This window comes from Cavia porcellus, unplaced genomic scaffold (assembly GCF_034190915.1).
Source record: "Cavia porcellus strain 051 isolate PalLab524CR breed Dunkin Hartley unplaced genomic scaffold, mCavPor4.1 scaffold_14, whole genome shotgun sequence".
Taxonomy (NCBI): domain Eukaryota; kingdom Metazoa; phylum Chordata; class Mammalia; order Rodentia; family Caviidae; genus Cavia; species Cavia porcellus.
This window is the reverse complement of record NW_026947497.1, coordinates 20,412,703-20,434,396: the sequence shown is the minus strand read 5'-3', so window position 1 is coordinate 20,434,396 and position 21,694 is coordinate 20,412,703. Positions and strand designations below refer to the sequence as shown.

The following is a 21,694-nucleotide window of genomic DNA, read 5'->3' as shown; positions in this document are numbered from 1 at the left end:
AACAAACCCCCCAGAAATCATGAGTTACTCTTCTGAGAGAACTAAATGTTTTAAAATCACTGCAGGAGTCACCACCACGGTAATATGCAGAAGAACTCAGGGAGGTGCTATAGCAGCAATTCTCAATGGGGCCGGGCGGAGGAGTGTGAAGGATCCTTTTGACACTTTGACAAGTGGAACTTCATAAATCTCTGTTTCTCCAGAGTCTAAGGTGCATTTTCATCCACAACTTAGAGCTACTAATCAGAATGCTGGACTTTACCAAAAGTCACTGTTGCTAACAACTCAATGTCTGCAGATTGGACTCAGACGGAAACACACAACCTATTGAAATACCAACAGCACATCTTTGGCTTTCAAATGGGCCGTTTAGTTTTTCATCCAAAGACAGTCAGACCAATTTGAAAGAGATGGAACTGCTACTGAAAATACAAGGCAGCCAGCCACCCAAACTGGATGGGAAGTCATGAGTTAACTTGTGCCCTTGGCAGGAACAGGTCCTATGACGGGAGCTGGAACATACATAAGTAGTTGCAAGAACTGGATCTAGGCTGATGCCAGTCCTCAAAGGAGACTGATAAATCCTAAATTACCAATTTATGTGTAACAGCTATGCCCTTGTCTCTGTGGAACTTGTGATAAACTATCAATTTCCAAGTATTGCTAAATTAACTCACTGTGTCAGCCTGGTAGAAATCTGTTACATCAGGGAAAGTTAACACACATCTAAGGACAGACACATGTAAGACTGCACAAAATACTTTAACCTTGTGACAGTTCCTTAATTAGGGAAGAAATCAGAAAATGCTGCTAACTGTAGGCACTCTATAGTTACTCTATATTTACTCTATAGTATGAATTCAGTTCTCTGTGCACTGCTATTGTTGCCAGATTCTCATCATCACCTGCTTGAACTTTGCAGTGGTCTGCCAGCTGGTCCTCCTCCACAGCCTTAGCCTCCTCAAATCCATCTCTACAGGGCTGCCAGAGTGCTCTTTCTCAATTCAAACCTCATGGGTCTCATCTTAAACTCTCCAAAGCTGTCTACTGGTTGGAATAAACATGATACATAAACAGTTCAAGAAAATCAATGCCTGTTTGCCAGAAAAATAAAAAAAGATAAGAATTTTTTGAATTCTAAATTGTTGAGAATTATCTAAGAATGAGATGAGAGTTCAAATTCCAGGTCTAGTATCCTTTAATTTATTTCTTCTTTTATGCAACCCTGTCATTTCAGATAGACATCTTAAGGTAGACTGGCATCTGTTTCTATGGCTCTGGACACTAGGGGGGCTATACCACTATACAATCACTGTAAGACATAGCATTTTCCCTGCCTGTGCTCTTGAGAAGATGCCTAGCTGACTGGATCTTCTCATCTCAGTTCCTATAAGCCCCCGGGCAATAATCCATCTCAAAGCAGTCATAGAAGCAGATTAAAACAGACACAAAAAAGCCTGGAGCTTTCAGACTATCTGACTAATAGCAATGCCCATAGTTGGTTATGAGAGAAGCAAATGTTTTACACATTTCCCTTCTTTTCTCTGTCATCCTCACTAGTGGTCTGAAAATAGCCAGACCAACCGTATTTCAGAGGCCAAAGCGATGGTCACCACCTGAAGTAGAAAGAGGACAGTTGAAAACCTTTTCTCACTTTATTACAATATGAAGGTCATTCAAAATAACCTGCTGAGTCAAAGTATTTAAAATGCTACTTTGGCAGATTCCCAAATTATTGCATCACCTTTTGAGCTAATAACAGATTGGTAGAGAACAAAATGACACAGAGTAAAAGTGAAAGGTCCGAAGAGTCAACATCTTAAAGCTCTATTTTACCTAGAAAACTTCATTCATTCCCAATCTGACTACCAATAACAACACTCAAATCTCTATATCCACACAGGTCTGCCTCTAAACTCCAGTTTATAAGTAAATCCTTTAGTGAATACTTTTACCTGAACTTCCCTTTGGCAATGCAAACTAAATAGGTCTAAATTTAAACTTAGTATCTTTTCTCAAAAGTAGTTCTTTTTCCTTCTTCCCATTTCTTGTCCAAACCAAAAATCTGGAAGCCATTTTCTCCTTTTTCCTGAATTTTAAAATCTAATCCACCATGAGTGCCAGCATCACTTCAGTTCTCTGTGCACTACTATTGCCAGATTCTCATCATCACCTGCTTGAACTTTTGCAGGGGTCTGCCAGCTGGTCCTCCCCCACAGCCTTAGGCTCCTCAAATCCATCTCTACAGGGCTGCCAGAGTGCTTTTTCTCAAATTCAAACCTCATCGGTCTCATCTTAAACTCTCCAAAGCTATCTACTGGTTAGAGTAAACATGAGGTATGAAAGCCCACATTAGGCAGAACCCGAGTTCTCCAACCTTCTTTGTCTTTCTTTACACTTTCTCTTTTGCACTTTACTTCCGGTATTAAGTCGGCTACTTGTAATTCTACAAATACACCAGGTAGCTTCCTGCTGTACCTCTGAATGCCTGCTGAGCTCCTTCCTCTTCATATAAAATCCGTACCTCCCCCAGTTCTAGGCAAGCACTTCTTTTCATTTATCACCACCTGCATCGTAATACTTCAGCCCCTTTCCAATATTACACATGCATGCAAAATATAGAAAGAACCTATGAAACTCTGTACACGTTATCAGAAATACCTACTTACTGCCTCCCCTGGAGTATGACTCATTAAAAGTCATTAAGACCTCGTGACTTATCAGTTTTAAAAGCCTGATGTCTAACATAGCATCTGGCCTACTGTGTACACTGTAAATATTACCTATTTTTAAAGGGAATTCTAAGACCTACTCAACTACTAAAACAATTGAGAACCACACTTTTTATTTATCCTGGAAAAAATCACACAAATTGATAATGTAAGCATAGCATATATGTGTCAATAATCAATCTGAAATAAGAATGGTTGAAGCATCTATTTTTTCTGCTTGGGCATTCTCAGAAATCTAAGGAACTTCATTTTTTTTAAACTTTCAAAAAATATTTGTATAGCTCAAAATATCACAATTGCTTGATACTGTCAGAACTCTTCTTTGGGAAAAGTTATAAAGAGAGATATAAGTAGCTGCTGGCATGTAGACACACACACACACACACACACACACACACTATCACATGCACATTTTGTCTACTCCCAAAGGAGAAAGAAATGGGATCTGGTCTTTGCTACCTCAGTATCTCACTGTGCCTTTCCCTCTACACTGCACACTCAACAGACATACAATCCTGCTTCTGGTAATAAATATAAAAGTTGTCAGGACCCTGCACTAGTACAAAGAATACTAGCCAGATCTGGATCCTCTATGTACCTGTGCTAATATGTAAAACAAGTTAATCTCAAGATGTTTAAATTAGAAGTAACATGAGAAGATACTCAAGATTATGTGTCAGAAACTGACATATAATATCTAATTAAGACTTTACAAATCCCCAGTGAGATAGGATTATTGCTTCTACTACACAGATAAGGGAACTAACTGAAAATCATTTGCCCAAGAACACACAACTACTAATTGACAGAGCCAGCATTTGTACCTAGTTTCAGTGCTCACATTCTATTCTTCAAGTCCTTTGTAGATCAAATTCTGAAGAACTTATAGATACCCAATATTTTATATATCTATCCCTATTGGTATTTACACCACTGTATAACATAAAAAAAAAACAGATAAATTTATATTTTAATAGTTTTGTAGAGTAAAATGCAATGATTTAGAACTCATGCTCCGAATCAAGACTACCAGACCCAATTCAGATTTTATGTTACATGTTCTGTGTTTTCTGGTTACTTCCTCAGAACATCAGTATTTGCATTTGTTAAATAAAGACAATACTCTCTATTTTTATAGGATGAATATAAATATTAAATGACGGAAAACTCTTAAATATTTAACAACTGCAAGAAAGGGTACCAAAAAAACAAAAATAGCTGCCAAAACCAGAAAGTGTTACTTACGGAAGCCAATAATCTTCCGTCTTCCTTCATAGCAAGGTAACGGTTCGCACAGACTCCCTTGATAGACACAACTCCTCTGTCTTCGGCTTGAAGTTGTAGTTTAACTATAAGAAACAGGGAAAAGTTAGCTTTGTAGCACTGTAGAGAAAAAAGAGCCATCACTGCATTATAAAGACAAGAGACCCCTGGGCAGCCAACGAACCCACTTGTGAGCATCGGAGAAGTCTGGGGATGGGACTCAGGGTGTGTGGCCACCGAACTGCACCAGGAAGGACGAGACACAGATTTGCTACACCACTGTCTCATCACTCCCCAGTTCACTCCTGTGGCACACACTGGTCACCAAGGGGACCAAATGGAAAACTGTTTCTTTTATGGGAAATTAACTCCACTTGGCCCTGTTCAAGTCTTTCTAAATTGAATGTATATTAATACTACACAGAAATGTAAAGCATTTGTGAAAATGTCCATGCTGCCTTTTGTCTAAATTCTTTAGAAGACATTTTTAACTGATTCTTCACAAATTAGACACACTCTAGTTGATCGCTATTATCTTTTAGGCTGCGTATCCCTGACATTACTGGGAAGTGTAGAAAATATGTTAAACTATCCTAATGTCTCTGACCAAATCATCATATACACTGCTAAAGTGATTCTGACATGCCATATTCACCATGAACACATTTCCATCCTTTTTAAACTCAGTACAGTTCAAATGTTCACAGGAGGGAGCTGCATATAGTCACTATACGCATATAGTCACTACTCTGTTTCTTGTCCATCAACTGTAGCTCAGCTCTAGCCTATCATTTTCTGAATATGTATTTCTAGTCACAAGAGTGACTATGGGTATTAACATGTGGCCATACAAACATCAACTCCAAAGTTATATCGTCATTCATGTTTACTCATTACCCTTTGACAGATTTCTAAGGTATTCAGCATTAGAAGACTGTCAGTCATCAAGTTACTAAGCAATAAACATTAATTGTGGATACTTCCAGTGGCATATAATTTTTAAAATACAAGCTTCAGAATAACCACAAGAAGTTGGATAAGTCACAAAAACACAGACTTTAAAAACTCATCAGAGTTGAGGTGTAAAGGTAGTAAATTCCACATACTAACAATCTCTTCCCCAAAGACAGATGCACAGCTATTTTAATCTCTGTCAGATGCAGTAAAAACTTGCCAAAGAAGAAACCAGCTAAACTTTTAACTCTGAATAACTACTGAAGAGAGGAGCTGCAATCTGAGGAGCTTCTGATCAAAGAGCCACTCAATACTCACCTGCCAGTTCTCTCACACAGAGCTTGCTCCAAAGGCACAACCGAGACACAACCCAAACAAAGGGCAGAGCAGGTCCTCGGGAAGGACCTATAACCTTTGCTGAAAACAAAACAGCACTTCACAAAGGCAGCACAGAGCTGAACCAGACTGCTCTGAGAAGCACAGGGTCTTAGACCAAATGCAAAGTCAAGGAACAGCAAGATAAAGAGATCTTCCATGACAGGGGAAGCCAAAGACAGAGATCAAGAACAAGGCTAACTCCACATCAATAGAATTACTACATACTTAGAAAACAAATTCCAAAGTGGCAAGTTTAGACCTAATCACACAATTACACTAAATGTTCAACATTCCAACGAAATGGGAAATTGTCAAGGACTCAACTATGTTCTTTACAAGAACTTTAAGTATAAAAAACAACATAGATGAAAGTAAAAGCATAAAGAAAACATGAAATGCACACCTTAAAGAAAGCTGATAATGGCACTATTGGTATCTGACAGACAGGACTTGAAGATAAGTAATATAACAGATGAATCGGATTGTTACATGATAAAAGGATTAGACCCAAGAAAATATAATAATCTTATATGTATAGCGCCTAAAAACAGAACTCTAAAGTACCTGAAACAAAAAAATCAGTGATATATAAGATACAAAGAACATTATGAATTTGACACAAATGACTCTTTTTCTTATTAGATCAGGTAGACATCAGCTAAGATATCATTCTCCTGTTAACATCAGTCATTTGAAAGTTATGTTTAAAAAAAATAAAACCTGGTAAATCAGCCTATATTCATGTGCCTAATGGGCTTGAACTGCTCAAATCAGTTAACTCCATCTGAGAAGCTAAACGTCAACATGGTTTCTAAATAGTGTTGAGGGCTGGTTTCTTTGACTTGTAACATCTTTACTGAGATATAATTCACAAACCACGTAACTTATAACTTTGAAGTATGGATATAATTCAGTGGCTTTTAGTATATATAGCTATGCAATCATGACAACAATTTAAAAAGAATTTCATCACTCCGCACCCTTCAGCAGTCACCCTTCCTATCCCCAACCACCATGTAAAACCACAGGCAACCATTTATCGACTTCCTTTCTTTTATTCTATTCATTCCTACCCAAATATCCTATTCAGAATATTTCATATAAATGAAATTTTATAAATGCAATTTTTTTTATACCGGGAATTTAACTCAGGACCTTACACATAAAATGTGATCTTTTGTGACTGTTTACTTTAATTTAGAATGTTTTCAAGGTTTATCCATATTGTAGCATATATCAATATTTCAATTCTGTTTTTCTGCCAAAGAATAAACATTGCAAAAGTAGACCACAGTTGATGTATCTATTCATCAGCCAGGGAAGATCTGAGTTGCTTCCACTTCTCATTGCATGAGTAATGACACCATAAATATTCATGCACAGAATTTTGTGTGGGCATTTGTTCTCATTTCTTGTGGGTAAGATCTAGAAGTTGTACTGCCAGAACATATGTTAATTTTATGCCGAGTCATCTGAGGATCTGTCAGTTTTCTAAAGCAATTCCACCACTTTACATTCCCATCAATGATGTATGATAGTTCCAATTTCTCCATATCCAGAACAGTACTGATTATAGTTTTTGTTCTAAATTATAGCCAGTTTAATTAGGTATGAAATAATATTTCATTACCATTTTAATTTGTGTTTCTCTGATGGTACGATTTTGAGGATATTTTCACATGTTTAACTGATCATTTATATACCTTTGAAGAAATATCTATTGAAATTCTTGGTTCATTTTTTAAATTAAACTGTTCTATCATTACTTGAGTTGTAAGTTCTTTCTATATTCTAGATATCTTTCTCAGATATATGATTTGCAAATGTTCTTTCCTATCCTGTAGACTGTCTTTTCTTTCTTAATGTTGCCATTTGAAACATTAACATTTTTGATTGCCATGAATTCCAATTTATCAATTTTGTTCTTTTGTTATTTGGACTTTTAGTGTCATATCTTAAAAATTCACCTAATCCAAACACATGAAAATTCACACCTACCAAAGATATCGCCTTCATTCTCTCTCTCTCTCCCTCTCTCTCTCTCTCTCCCCGCCTCCCCCTCCCTCTTCCTCTCCTTCTCCCTCTCATTAAAAACTGTTTCTTTATACTCACAACAAATTGATGGCACCATTATAAACATTATAAACATGATACTAGTTATAATAAAAAATATCTAGCACTTTCATGAAAAAAAAACTTGTAACTTTACTGCAAATCACTTTAAAAAGACTAAAGAGCTACACGTTTACAGATATAAGGATGAGGTATACTAAAGATGTCACTTTTTTCCTTAAATGAGATAAAAGAATGAGAGCTTTTAATAAAAAGACATTTTGGAGTCAGACAGGACTGGACTTCACAATTTAGTAACTGAACTTTCCTTCTCATATGCACAATAGAAGAATTTCTATTGCTTAAACCCACAGTATTGTATATTTGCGGGGGGGGGGTGTGCATGTCTGTCACAGTACGCAATAACCATTCAAATATATTGAATGCTTTGCAAGTTAGAGAATTATGTATCTGTTATAAAACCTTGTATTTGATCAAGGATATGTATCTTGTTACTTTTTTCATTGCTGAAACAAAATAGCAGACAACCACAAGTCACAGAAGGAAAGGTTCATTCCAGCTCAGTTTTCAGAGGCTCCAAGGCAGGGGGGCATCAGAGAGGAGACATACTCCATGGGAAAACAAGCAAGAGGCAGCAAGCAGCAGCAGCAAGCCTGTATTCTTTTTGTCCCTTTATATTCCATCCAGGCTACAAATCAACTCTTTGGTACCATCCATAGTCAGGGTGGGGCTTCCATTATCCACACCCTTAGTCCAAGTATCATACTCTTAATCCACATTCACACACCCTAATCCACCTGTCTTGGAAACTCCTCACATATGTCCCCATGAGGCTTTGGGGGACATCTAAATGCAAAACAACAGTATGAGATTAGGAGAGAGCAACTATGATCTACAAAATGTGGCAGGGGCATCTTTTAAAACTGTCTTTTCTGACATTTGTCAGAACGTCATAATATCATAATGAGGCCAATTCTTTACTTTTAAAATAAATTTATAATTTCAATATTCTCAAAGGAAACTCAAAACAAACAAACTACAACAAAATTGACCTTATACAATTTTCCAATCTGTTGTCCTTGGTTTACATTTCTTTTTTTTGGTCTTTTTTATTTTTATCGGTACCAGGGATTGAACTCACGACTGCCTGCTTGCAAGGCAGGTGCTTATTCCGCTGAGCTAAATCCCCAGCCCTGGTTTACATTTCTTCATTCATTCAATAAATTGATATTGGGTGTCCCTTTTATACAGAAAATATTCTAAGAGATAGAAATAACAATAACCAACTGTGTCGGGGATTTAGCTCATCAATTCAAGTACTTGCTTGGTAAGTGCAAGGTCCTGAGTTCAATACATGGTACCAAAAAAAAAAAAAAAAAAACCAACTGTGACCAAGACCTACAAAGCCTTTTCCCTCATGAAGCTTATGTGGCAACAGCATGATTTTTCTTTACTTGGGCCAGCAAATAATGCTACTTAGTGTTATTTCAGTAATCTGAAATGCAAGCAAACAAACACTCTCAACTTAGTACACTAAGGTCATCAGAAAGCAGCTATATAAAACTGTACCTCATGGCTCGCTGAATGGATCTACAGGTGACAGGTATTCATACTACCAGCAGCCTCACGTAGAACACATGTATGCACTTTATGTCTGACTCAAAACTGCTTATTCTATGAAAAACTGCATACGAGTATGTTAGCTTTCCAGTCAGATTTGAGTAAAAAAAAAAAGAATTAAGCCAGGCATTGTAGCTTGGATCTTAAACATCCTCCTAAAGTTCCTGTGTTGAAGGCTTGGTTTCCTGTGCAGCAGTTGAGGGCAGGAGTCTTGGGGAGGTGACTGGATCATGAGGGCTGTGACCTGATAGCTGCAAGTGGTTCCTGGGTGGTGGTAGAGACCTCAGGAGCTACAGGAAGCAAGTCAGTGGGGCTGAGGCTTTGAAAAGTATCTTTTGTTTCCAGCCCCCAACCTCTCTGCCCTCTCTGCTTCCTGGCTACCAGGAGGGGAACAGTTTTGCTCCACCACACATTGCCTGCCATGATGCTCAGCCTCACCTCAGGCCTAAAGCAATGTGGCCGTGGCTCAAGGCTCTGAAACTGTGAGCCAAAATACGCCTTTTCTGCTTTGGGTCTCTGATATTTTGTCACAGTTGACAAGAAGCTGACCAACACACCAGGTTAACTGTCTCATTAAAATTTAGGGTGTTTTTTTTTTTTTTTGTACCTGGGATCTAACATGACCTTGTGCTTGCCAGGCATGCACTTAGGCCACTGAGCTAAATCCCTGCTCCCTCATTGAAATTTAAATTTCCAGTAACTGATAACTGAATTCCAACTTAACATCAAGTCATCCAGCGACAGACACAGAAAACCCCTGAATATGTACTTACATAACTGACAAACTCATTTGCTGAAAAGGAAAAACTTTAAATCTCCATATGCATATATGGAATATTTACAGTAATAATCAGATACAACAACCCAAACTTGCTTGTGAATAAGACTAGCAATGTTCATAAAGTACCTCTCACTAGTTTTTTTCTTTTTTAAACAAACCCTTATGTTCAGGGCTGACTTTCAATAGACAATAGGGAGGGAGCTACTCTACTACATATAAAACCCTGAATCCAGAAGCAGTTCGTTTACAAATGCTTTAGCGTCAGATTCCACCAAGAACATGTTTTATGCGACAGGTGACCCATCACTACACCGCCTCCCAACTGCTGGGTGACAATTAAGTTGGCATCAGATGGGTGTCAAGCCTTCAGGTGATACTGATGCCAACAATGGTGTATTAAAATTTTGGCAACTTCCAGTTTGAAAATAAGGTTAAAAACACTGCATAAATCTGCATGATGGAAGGAAGGGACCAAGGAAGGAAGGGGGTGAAGAAGGGTGGAAAAGTTATTAGAAATACATTAAGTCCTTCATCATTACCTCGTTAGGACCTGAGTTTATGAGTCTGCTGTTCTTTTTGTAAATGGAAATGGAAGCACATGCTTGTAACCCCAGCACGCTGGAAGGTTGAGGCTGAAGGGTCACAAGTTAGAACCCTGTCTGGACAACTGGGACCCTGTCTCATTAATAATAATAATAACTCAATGTGAAGGTTTTAGAATCAAGGGTTCATACACCCAACGTGAAATCTGTGTATCAATTCTTGCATATGTAAAGTAGAAATAGGTTTTATTATGGGTATATGGGATTTAAAATTATCAATGATAACAAAATACTTCAAACTGTAATTAAAAATAAGTGCAATGTATGAAACAGTGAATCTCTTGTTGTATTTTATTTGTTTATATGGTAATTAATGCAATAAGAATTAGAAACTACAGTTGATTTATGCTGTAACAATTGCTATCCACAAAAATCTACAAAAAAAAAAAAAAATCAATTCCCTCTAGTATCTCACCTACAAGATTACTCCACGCCCTGAAACAGACATGTGTGGGCTAACAGAGCTACAGATAAGAGCAAGTTTAACACAATGCCTGACAGGCATCAAACATCAAACAATTCCTGATTCTTCTAATAGTGCAAAAACTTGTTTAAGAATGATAGTGGTGGGCTGGGGATTTGGCTCAGCAGTATAAGTGCTTGCCTGATAAGCGTGAGGTTGTGAGTTTGATCTCTGGTACCAAAAAAAAAAAAAAAATGGCAGTGGCTTTTACATTTATAAAGACATCAGATAATCAAGTCAGAGTTACAGAAAAGAATAAAGAAACTTTTCATCATCTTGTGGCATTCCGGAAGCTTGAGGTCCAATACAGTAAGTGTCCCCAACCTCAGGCAGGTATCTGGTCTGTGGCCTGTTAGGAACAGAGCCACACAGCAGTAGGTGAGCAGCAGGAGAGCAATGGAACTTTAGCTGCATTTACAGCTGTTCTCCATTACTTGTTTGCATTAACGTCTGAGCTCCACCTCCTGTCACACATCAAGGGTAGCGTGAGAGTCACAGGAATATGAACCCTGATGTAAAAGAAGCATGCACAAGATCTAGGCTCCATGCTTTGAATGATCCTGAAACCATCCCCTCCCCATCTGTGGGAGACCAGTTAAAGAGAACTGTTTCTAGGAAAAAGCTGAAATTAGCTTGTTTGCCTGGACATTTACTAATGGATAATGGAAGGCAGACACATCTTGTGTTACTTGAACTGCTTGTACACATGTTTGAGTGAATAAAACAAGGATGGTTCAGACCCTCGGGGCTCCTCTGCCTACTACAGGCAAGAGCTCCCTGGCTGCCCACATGTTAAATTGATTCTATGTCTGTCTGTCACTCGTCCTTGTTTGCCCCCCAGGTAAGGTGACAAACTTAGCAGGACTGGGTCCCTGTAAGTGGTGCCTGGGTGGGGAAAGAGAGTGGGCTGGCTCCCCACAGGTGGTGCCAGGCAGGGACCTGTGACTAGTGTAGACAGTGGGCTCTAAGTGGCACCCATACAGGGACGTGGGAACTAGCAAAACTCCAGACAAGGAAAGGACCCAGGACAGGGAGGAGTCCAAGCAGAGACTTGAAAAGCCCAGACAGGGAAAAAGTGCCTGACTGGGAACTCCAACCATAAAGTACAATGAGCAAGCAATGAGGGGCTGCACAGCAAAAGAAAGAAAAGGGGCGGGGGAAGCACACACAGAAAAATTTCTAGGCCAGAGTAAAAGGGCTAAAGTAGAAGGACTAAAGAAAAAAGTATATGTAGAAAAACTCCCTCACCCAATGGAGCAAACTTTAGAATTAAAATGAAAATGAGAATTCAGAATTTAAAGTGAGTATGTCAGCAGCCAAAGCAATGGGGCAAAATCAACTGATAGTTTAGATAAATGAAGTCAGGCTGCTTTAAAAGCAAAATACTTAGGTGGTTAGGCACTGGATCCTGCTGCTGACTTTGCAGCATCTTTGCACAGATGGAAGTAACTGTTTTGCCCCAGAGGATAAAGCAGGGTCCCAATCTGTGGAGAGTGTTTCAGTACTGTGTGGACTATGGGAAAATATTTTTAGGGATTGATGGATTCACAAGGGATAAGGGAGGGTCCCGACCTGTCAGTTAAGGAAAAGTGAGTATGTCAGTACTGTTGAAGCTAAGCAAAAATATTTCCAGAGATTGACAGAAACTAGTGCAGATTCTCACAGCAAATAATGGGATTTGCCATGGAGAATGATAGGCCCACTTGTGGCAGTGCTCTTAAAATTATGGGAAAACATTTGCAAGGATAGTATTTATTTTGTTGGGGTAATTTTCCTTAAGCCTATACGGTGCATCATGTGGATGGCATGCTGTTTGCATCTATTCTCAGCAGTTCACCCTTCCTTTTGCAGAACTAAACAGGTTTTGATGTGGCGTGAGTTATGCTCAGCCCCAGAGAAAATTCAAGGTAGGTCTTGTAGTTATTTGGGACCCTGTTGGTGTAGTGGCAGGCTTTTGTTTCTGTCATGCAGGAAATGGACAGATGGTGCGGATACTCCTGGAGGAGGATGACTTCATTTTCCTCACCAGTGAGAACCTTCTCCCAGAGTAGAACTGAAGAAAGCTACTGAGGAGGCAGAACAACTCATTCAACAATGAGGCCTGCTGAGCAAGACTCTGAGCCCATCGAAAGGGTGACTCTACCTGCTGCTCACAACTACAACCCTCTTCACTTCTTGTAGGTTTCCCTTAACAATTATGTAGTGGCTTTCTATATCTCTTGATCAGTCATGGTTTGAAGTTCACATCATCTAAACATAGAATAGCCACCCCTACTTTTTTCTGGGTTCCAGTCACATGGAGTATTATTTTTCATCCTTTGCTTTCAGCCTATGAATCTTTTTGAGTTAAATGTGGGTTTTGTTTTATTGGATTTTTTTTGTTGTTGTTGTTTCATTTTTTGAGACAGGGTTTCACTGTGCAGTAGTGCAGGCTGGCCTCGAATTTGCAGCATTCCTCCTGCCTCAACCTACTGAGTGCTGGGGTTAGAGGCATGCACTACCACACCCAACTGTAAATGTGTTTCTTAAAAGCCGCATATTGTTGAATCTGTCTCTAGATCCATTCTGCCAGTCTGTTTCTCTTGATTGCTGAATTGAAACCATTTACACTGATGGTTATAACTGATATGTATTTGTCATGTAATTTTCCTACGGATAATTCCTGTTTTCCCCATTTAACTGCTTCCACTACCTGGTGGCTTGTTTCTATTGGTACTCTTGGAATTGTGGGCTTGCTTTCTAGAATGTCTTTCAGAACTCTCTGCAGAGCTCATTGGGTGAATTCTTCAGTTTTTTGTCATGGGAAGTATTTCTCCATTAACTCTGAAAGATAATTTTTCAGGATACCTCAATCTGGGTTGGCAGTTGTTTTCTTTAAGAGCTTGAAATACTTCACTCCAAGCTGTCCTTGGCTGAAGAGTTTATGTTGAGAAGTCTGCTGTGATTCTGATGGGCTCTCCTTTATAGGTAATTTGTTTTCTCTAACAGCTTTTAATATTTTCCTTGTGCTGCATTTCTGAAATCTTCATATTATATACCTTGGTATTGATTTATTTTGGTCATGACTAATTGAAGTTCTGCATGCCTTATCTGTATGTCAAAATTTTTCCATATTTGGGAAATTTTCTACTATTATGTCTCTGAACAGGTTTTTCATGTTATTTTTGCTGACTCCTGCATTTTTGTTGACTCCAATCAGTTTTGTTACTCTTCTTTACATCATCTTGCAATTGTTAGATTTTTTTTTATGGTCTCTTGCTATTTTTAAGAGTTCTTTTCAGCATCACTAACTGCAATTCTGTCTTTGAGGTCTAATATTCTATCTTCACATTCTTTCATTCAGTTTTCCAAACTGTCAATGCAATTTTTAATTTCCTGGATATATATCTGAATCTGTTTCATGGATTTAATTTTTTTCTTATGTGGGACATTCATGGTTCCCAAAATTTTTCCATGCTCCTCTAGTTTTGTTTTGTTTTTTAATCTATGTCTACTCTAGACTTGCTGTGCTAGTCCTTCTTTGTGGTCTTTTTTTCTTTGTAGTATGAATTATTTTTTAATATCCTCTATAGCTTTGTGGGGTTTTTAAAATTTCTTTTACTGTCATTCCAATAAACTCAGGTGGATGCCTTCTAATCTCCTTCATCTCATCATCTGCTGGATTTGTCCTTGGTGGGCTGGAAGTCTGGGATTTCATTTTGCTTCTGTGTCTTCTCATTTTTTTAATTTTAATTTGTTTTCTGTGTTTTTGTCTCTATTTTTCTTATGTTAGTAGCTTTATCACTAGTATCAAAGCTTCCCTAAAAAATGTCTGTTCCTCTGAGATATCTACTGGGTGTAGGTGTTTGTCGGTTTGTCTGTCCTGCAGCCTATCTTCCCACTTTATTACGGGTGAGGAGTTGCTATCTATTTGGTTTAGCACCCAGTCCTTTGGTAATGGGTTATGGGGATTATCGTGACCTCACATTATTATAGTGCTGTCATACAAAGGTGAATACCTGATTACAACAAGTATGGTACCTTGGCTAAAGCAGTAAAATTAGCAATAACGATATTATCAAGCACAACCTAAAAGCTGATAATCTGTGCTAACTGCTAATTTGTTATTTCTAAACATAGGAGCAATGTCTACAGTAATATAACAACATCCAATATACATCAGGAATTTGTGCACAGTGGATTTCCACTTGGGAGGGTGATTTTATCCTGGGTGGAGGGGAAATTTAAGAAGGATAAGGGACAAAACAAAGTGATAGCTGAAGACAAATATGGTGGAAACAAGGCTGAAGGATTAAGGATGATCACCCAAACTTTGAGAAGCTGGTGAAGAGGACAGGAGAAAAAAAATGGAGAAAGCAAGAGTATCAAGGTAAAATCAATCAAAACGCTAGAGAGTGTTCCTTCACTTGTAGCTATTAGATAACACAGAAAGTTCAATGAGCAAAGAGAAAAGCAGAGAGAGAAAACCAAAGTTAAAATCTAAACAACCCCCACTACAAAGCACAGAAAATAGTAATAAAAAGAAACTTCTCTGGTGCCCCAGTTTGGTATTAGTTCCCTAGGTACAGCAGGAATCAGCGCTAACCAACTTTTCCAAGTCTGCAGTGGGGCTGATCTTGGCTACACTGCTGATTCCACATACACGAGCTGGTCATAGGGCAAGACGAGTGCCCTTGTCTGCAGCCAGCGCATGCTGTTTGCCCTGCTGATCGCAAGGCAGATGGTGGGGCCATTTTCCTGACCAAGGCCTCTTGCCTACTTGTGCTGCTACTCACAGGGCAGGAAGTGGGGTTGGGGGTACCCTTGTCCCATCACTAGCTAAGGTCTCTTTCCTGCTTGTGCTGCTGGACCAAGGATGGAGGTGTACAGCCCTTTTTCTGCTGTAGGCCAAGGTTGCTTGCCTCCTTATGCTGCCAGTTGCAGAGCAGGGGGCTGCTCCTAGTCCTTGTAGTTAGGGCTAAGACTGACTTTTAGCATTCTCCAGAATGGACTCTGGGTCCCAGCTCCTCCTTCTCAGCCAAGTTCTCCCAGTCTGCTGTCCCACTGCCAGTTGTCTACCATGACTGGACAGTCCTTCCGTCATTCTACGCTCGGACACTGGCACTAAAGTGACCCTGGAGCTCTTCTACTACATATTTGAAGCCTTGAGCACTCTGAGATAAAATGGCAGTCCTGCCCACCACCTGCTACTGCAAGAGGTGTGGGTGCCACTCAACTCAGGACTGTGGGGTGGGCCACTCAGGAAAGTGTCTCATATTCACACTGCTGCCTCAAACTGCACAAGACTCTCCTGTGCTGTGCATTCTGTTCCTTAAAGATGAATGGTAGTAACTGATATTCAGATGTTGCTACCCTAACACAAAAAGAGGGACATGTGGGAGATCAGTTAAGGAGAATTACTTCTAGGGAAAAGTTAACACAGCTAAGATCAGGTTGTTAACACAGACATGTACTAATGGGTAACAGAAGGAAGATGAATTTTGTTACTTTGTTTGTACCAGTTTGAGTGCATAAAAACAGGGCGTGCCAAACATTCAGAGCTCCCCTGCCTATGAAAGGCAAGAGGCCACTGGCTGTCCGCATGTTAAACTGACTCTATGCCTGTCTGTCATCCTTGTTTCCTGACAGTCTGGGGTGCCAAACTAGCAAGACTAGGTCCTTACAAGTGGTACCTGGGTGTGGAAAGACTGGAGTGGGCTGGTTCCCCATGGGCATGGACCTGGAACTGGTGTAAACCAGTTCACTATACTCATCCCAACCCACGGAAAAATTGTCTTCTGTTCAGTGGGTCCCTAGTTTCAAAAAGATTTGGGACTGCTACAATATAGGCTCAAAGTAAAACCGCACAGCACCACAGATGAGCTTCAGAGAAAGACAAGGAGAGTTTGTAATCCCACAATAAATGGCCATGAGAGGACAAGCAGAGGAGATACCTTTTCTCACCTGTCCTGCAGCTACCAGAAGTTATGGCTTCCAGCATCATGGAGCACTTAGAAACTCAGCCACTGAAGACATTTTTTGGCCTGCTTTGGGGAGGTAGAATAACTCGGGCAGAAAAACACTGTCAACCTTTGGCGAGGACACTTTCTGGCAAGAATAACTGCAGTACTGACGCCTTGGTAATCTGGATTTCAGGACCCACACTGTCTCCTGGCCCAGAAAAGGAAGACAACACTGAGCACATGCATCTGTAAATAAATACTTGACTTCCACTTACAAAGTGGGTAAATGGTCTTTTTTTCCTAGAGGCCAACTATTGGGGAAATGTTTTTTGAAATGTTTCTAAAAATAAGTTTACCACAAATTTATAAAAATGAGCAAACTGGTAGTTGTCATGCGTGAATGAGTGTAGTTAGAAAACGATAACCTGAAGAACGCTCATGATGATGAACATCTTCTGCTTCTGGCATGTGCCAGTGCTGATATCATGGTTCTGATACTACTGTTCTGCTGTGCTGAGGTGAAAACTGGGGAAAGGTACAGAATCTGTAGTATTTTTTATAACCTCAAGTAAATGAATCTGTAACAATCCTTGATTTTTAAATTTAATTTTTAAAAAACTAGCCAACTAGTTCAAAATTTGTACTTCCAGTTTAATAATTAGCATTTGAATCTATGCATTAATAGCTACATAAGTATCTGAGAGAAAGAACCTAAGTACTCTAATATAAAGCAGATAAATTCCTTTGGCTCGTATTTTTACTACATCTTCAGTTTCCATGGTAAAAATAGAAGAAACTTAAAACTAAGAGGCAGAGTGGCCACAGACCAAATACTTTTCTGTAATGTATTTAGACATTTTCCTTTCTATGACCCACGGACTGCATATCTAAAGCTAGGCCCTATTCTGGTACGAGGGGTAACATACTAAGAGGAACCAGAGTCTCTGGTTTTGTAGAGTTTGAAAACTAATGTGATTTCTTTAGGACAAATGAGTACTGTGTTGTAATATAAGCACAACATAATACAAAAATCAGATGAGAAGTTGTATTTTTATTAGTACAAGTTTGTAGTGCGTAATAATTACCTTCATTGTAAGGCCCTGGTCCTTGTACTAAGACATTCTAATTTTTGACTTCCCCTTCTCCCATGTCTTCCTCCTCCCCCTTCCACTGAGAAGTTTTAGTTAACACCAAATCTTGATAATTTTATTCTTATATCCATAGGAAATGTTCAAAAATCATTTGAAAGTTATTTTTCTGATGGCTTACCCTACTAATCAAATGCTCAGTTATTCAGAGATTCATAACATATTCAGTGAGGTATTTGGACCCCATGAATTTTCAGTTTCTCTTATTCTCTACTCTTTGCAGTCTCTGAGTACTTTCACTAGAACACAATGGTACACAGGCAGAACAGTGAACCTTAAGTATCACTTTGCTGTTTGCTGCAATATTAATAATTCAGGCAAGGAGATTAAAGATAACACAAAAAGACTTTTTGTACATCAGATAGCTGAATTGCTGTATTTTTTTATTAGTTAATGATCTCCAAGAACAACTTTGGTTACTCCAGAACATTATTTGACATTTCTTATTCTTTGTGTTTCCTGCAGTGTTTACTGAATAAACAAGAAAGGCACTGACCTCAGTGCAAGCATCTGCATATTTTTGAGATAGTGTCTTCTTTCATGGTCTTACCTACCTGGAAGAGGAAGTACCAGGTCTTAGGAGAGCTGCTCCGTCATCAGAGGAGATCATGGTAGACTAGGCTTTGAGGAGGTCAATAACTTAATAGTGAACAAATTGTTGGATGTCAGGGTTGGCACTTGGTATGAGCTAAAAAATATTGTCACTGACAAATAACTCCAGATATTTATTTCTAAAATTTAGATTTATGATATAAATCATTCTTGAAAATTCCTTATTAACCCTTTTATTTGTGGCAGAGTAAATGAAGTTCAATCCTTACATTCAACAGTGAAAATACTTGCACTAAAAGAGGGGTACTGCTCTCAATGGTAGCCTCCTTGGCATCCCCAAGGAGCAGAAAATTTATGTCTACACAAAAATCTGTACATCAAACATGGAAGATTATCATAACTTTATTCATGACTGTCAAAATTTAGAAGCAACCAAGATGTCTTTCAATAGGTATTAGTATAAATACACTGAGGACACCCAAACAATGGAATATATTTAGTACTAAAAAGATATGCAGGAGCTATTAAAGATACCTGAGGACTCTTAAATGCATATCCTTCTCTGAAAGGTTATCTACAAAGGCTACATACTGTGTGACTCCAACAATATAAACTTATGGGAAAGGCAACACCATGGAGACAAGAAGAGACCTGTGGCTGGAGGAGGGTAATGATACCAACATACAGAAACTTGTCACTATATTTGTGCAAACCCAAAGAATGTACATCAAGAGTGAACCTAATACATGTTTCAGACTTTGTATGACAATGATATATTAATGTAGACTCGCTGATTTTAACAAAGGTACCATCCCAGGGGGATTGATAATGGACAGCTGCACTATCAGGACAGAAGATACCTTCTTCTTATTTTTGATGTAAATCTGTAACTGCTCTTAAGCAATCTTTTAAAATTAATTGACTAAAGAGTGAGTAACAAATAAAAAGGCCTACAGTGATCATATAGGTAACATGTAAGAGTACAGCAGCTTTCTGATTAAGGCTAAGAATAGTAACCAGTAGAAGGAACCACGATAAACAATAGAAACACATCCCCCAAACTAATAGACTAGCCAGTAATTAGTGCCAGCCAAGTATTTTAAACTTTGGAACTCACAGACTTAACATGTAAGGCTGCGATCAGCATTTACCTTATGGGTCACCAATCTGAAATCCATTTGTCAAAGCCGTAAACAAGGCTAGAGTATGCTAAAATCATAAGCAGCTCAGAAAAAAAAAATTCAAGTAAGTATTTCTGCAACTAATCCAACATACAAAAAAAAACGGAGAACCTCCTGATTCCAGCCTTTCCTAGCAAACCTTTGTTCCTTTTCAAAATGTTCTTGGATTATCTGAAAGAGCCTGAGGTTTCTCTCAAAATTAAGTAAGTGCCCCACGGAGATAATGCAACCAACTTGGCTGGCCACGTACCTCCCCTAGGGGTTGAGTGCCAATTAGCTGGGCTGTTTGTGTTCCTGGCATTTCCTTCTGGATTGGAGAGTTTGCATTCATCTACAAAAATCACACAATTCAGGCAGCTCCAGAACAGAAAACAGAGCGGCATGTGTATGCCCAGGAGAGGAGGAGCTTTGGGGGAAAGGCAAGTGGGGGCACAGGGTGGGGAAGAGAGGCTGCCCAGAATGTTCCAGTTATTTAACTACTCTCTCCCACACAGTTATTCTGTTTGACTGGTAAAATCATTAGGAAAACACCTTTCAAAGAAGACTTAAGACAAGAGAGTTTTATTTGACTCTCATGAAAATAGCCCAGGCAGCACGTCTCTCGATCAATGACGAGCATTACTGAAACCTCCACTTTGGAAAACCACACTTCCAGCCAAGTGTTCGAGGCACACCTCCAAAACTGAGGAGGCCCTCACAAGGAAAATCCTTCCCCATGTCCCCTGCATGACATAGCTGGGTGGACTTTGAAACTGGAAACAGCTCCCTTGCCTTAAAGTCTCCAGTAAGAAATGGAGCACTTTCTTCAGCTGTGCTGAGAATCCAAAGGAATAAAAAAGATCACAGTAAAAGAAGATCAAGTTTCCACCCTTGAGATGTAGCTGCCTGGAAGTGACAGTTAGTAGATGGACTACTCCAGAGTTGAGTTCTTTAATAAAATACAACACTTAAAATTACTGTTGAAAGCCAGTGAGGTAGGGGAAAGTCTTCTCCAAAAATAGTCACCATTTTCTTATTCAATCTCTATTAGTGAGAATGAATATTATCACTGGTTCCATAAAAACATGTCTTTGGAATGGGACTGAATAACCTTCAAAATAATCTCAGGGAAAAAAAGTATATACTTAAACTTCCATTAATGCCTGTGGATGTTTACCATCTTAAAATATTGGTACGTGAAGTGAAAAGAAGGCTATTCTTACAATGTCCTACTGGGTTGGTTACTGTTCTTTTGTTGCTGAGACAAAATATACCTGACACACAAAATGAATGAAGAACTTTAGCTCATAGTTTGTGGAGGCTTTAGTCCATACTCAGCTGGCTCCGAGGCAGAGCAGCACAGGGCAGAAGGCAACAGTTCATGGCAGAAGAAGACAGCAAAAGCAGCAATAGCAAAACAGGAGGAGTGCAAGAAAAGACTTTCTGTCTCTTACATGTATGTAGGCCACACCCATATTCCCAGCATTAGACTGTGAATCAGTCAGAAACTCTAGAAGCCTGTCCCATGACCACATAAGGCTTTCAGGGGGAGGACATCCAGACACAAATCATAACACCGGTGTTTAAAATTACATCTGATCCTGAAGTCTCATAGTACTGGGGTGGGGGAGGAATACAAACTTTTCTTTCTCATGTTCCTAGCATGTTTTATGTGCTCTATATGAAAAGAAACAGAGAGTCTCATTATAAATATGATAAGCCAAGCATTCCTCATCCCAGCCAGAGTCTCATCATCTACAGTACAAGCACTGAGTGCTGGATGTGCATGTATTTTTAATGGGAAGGATAATTTATAAAAATTTACTGTGTATCCTTAATATAAGAACCATTCTTCTTTAGATTGAGACTGTACAGTTGTTCATTTTAATTTAGAAAAGTATGAATTTAATTTAGTCTTATTTATATTCCTTATCCAACATTTATGAAGTGCTCACTGTGTATAAGATACAGCCTCTGGGTATGTAGCCTGGTAACACTACACTTAGCAGGTTAGGCTTAATGCAAG

General features: G+C 39.0%; 1 protein-coding gene across 6 annotated transcripts in view; it reads right to left on the bottom strand.

Moving 5' to 3' along the window:
- The window catches only part of Fgf2 (fibroblast growth factor 2), a 61,575-nt gene that overhangs the window by 14,209 nt on the left and 25,672 nt on the right, over positions 1-21,694 (bottom strand). For all 6 annotated transcript variants that reach the window (XR_010051444.1, XR_010051443.1, XR_010051445.1 and 3 more), the window contains exon 2: positions 3,978-4,081. Coding sequence is in view for 2 of the 6 variants with exons in the window: in XM_063260744.1 (XP_063116814.1) it covers positions 3,978-4,081 (104 nt within the window). In the remaining 4 variants the exon portion in view is untranslated. The remainder of the gene's footprint in view (positions 1-3,977; positions 4,082-21,694) is intronic.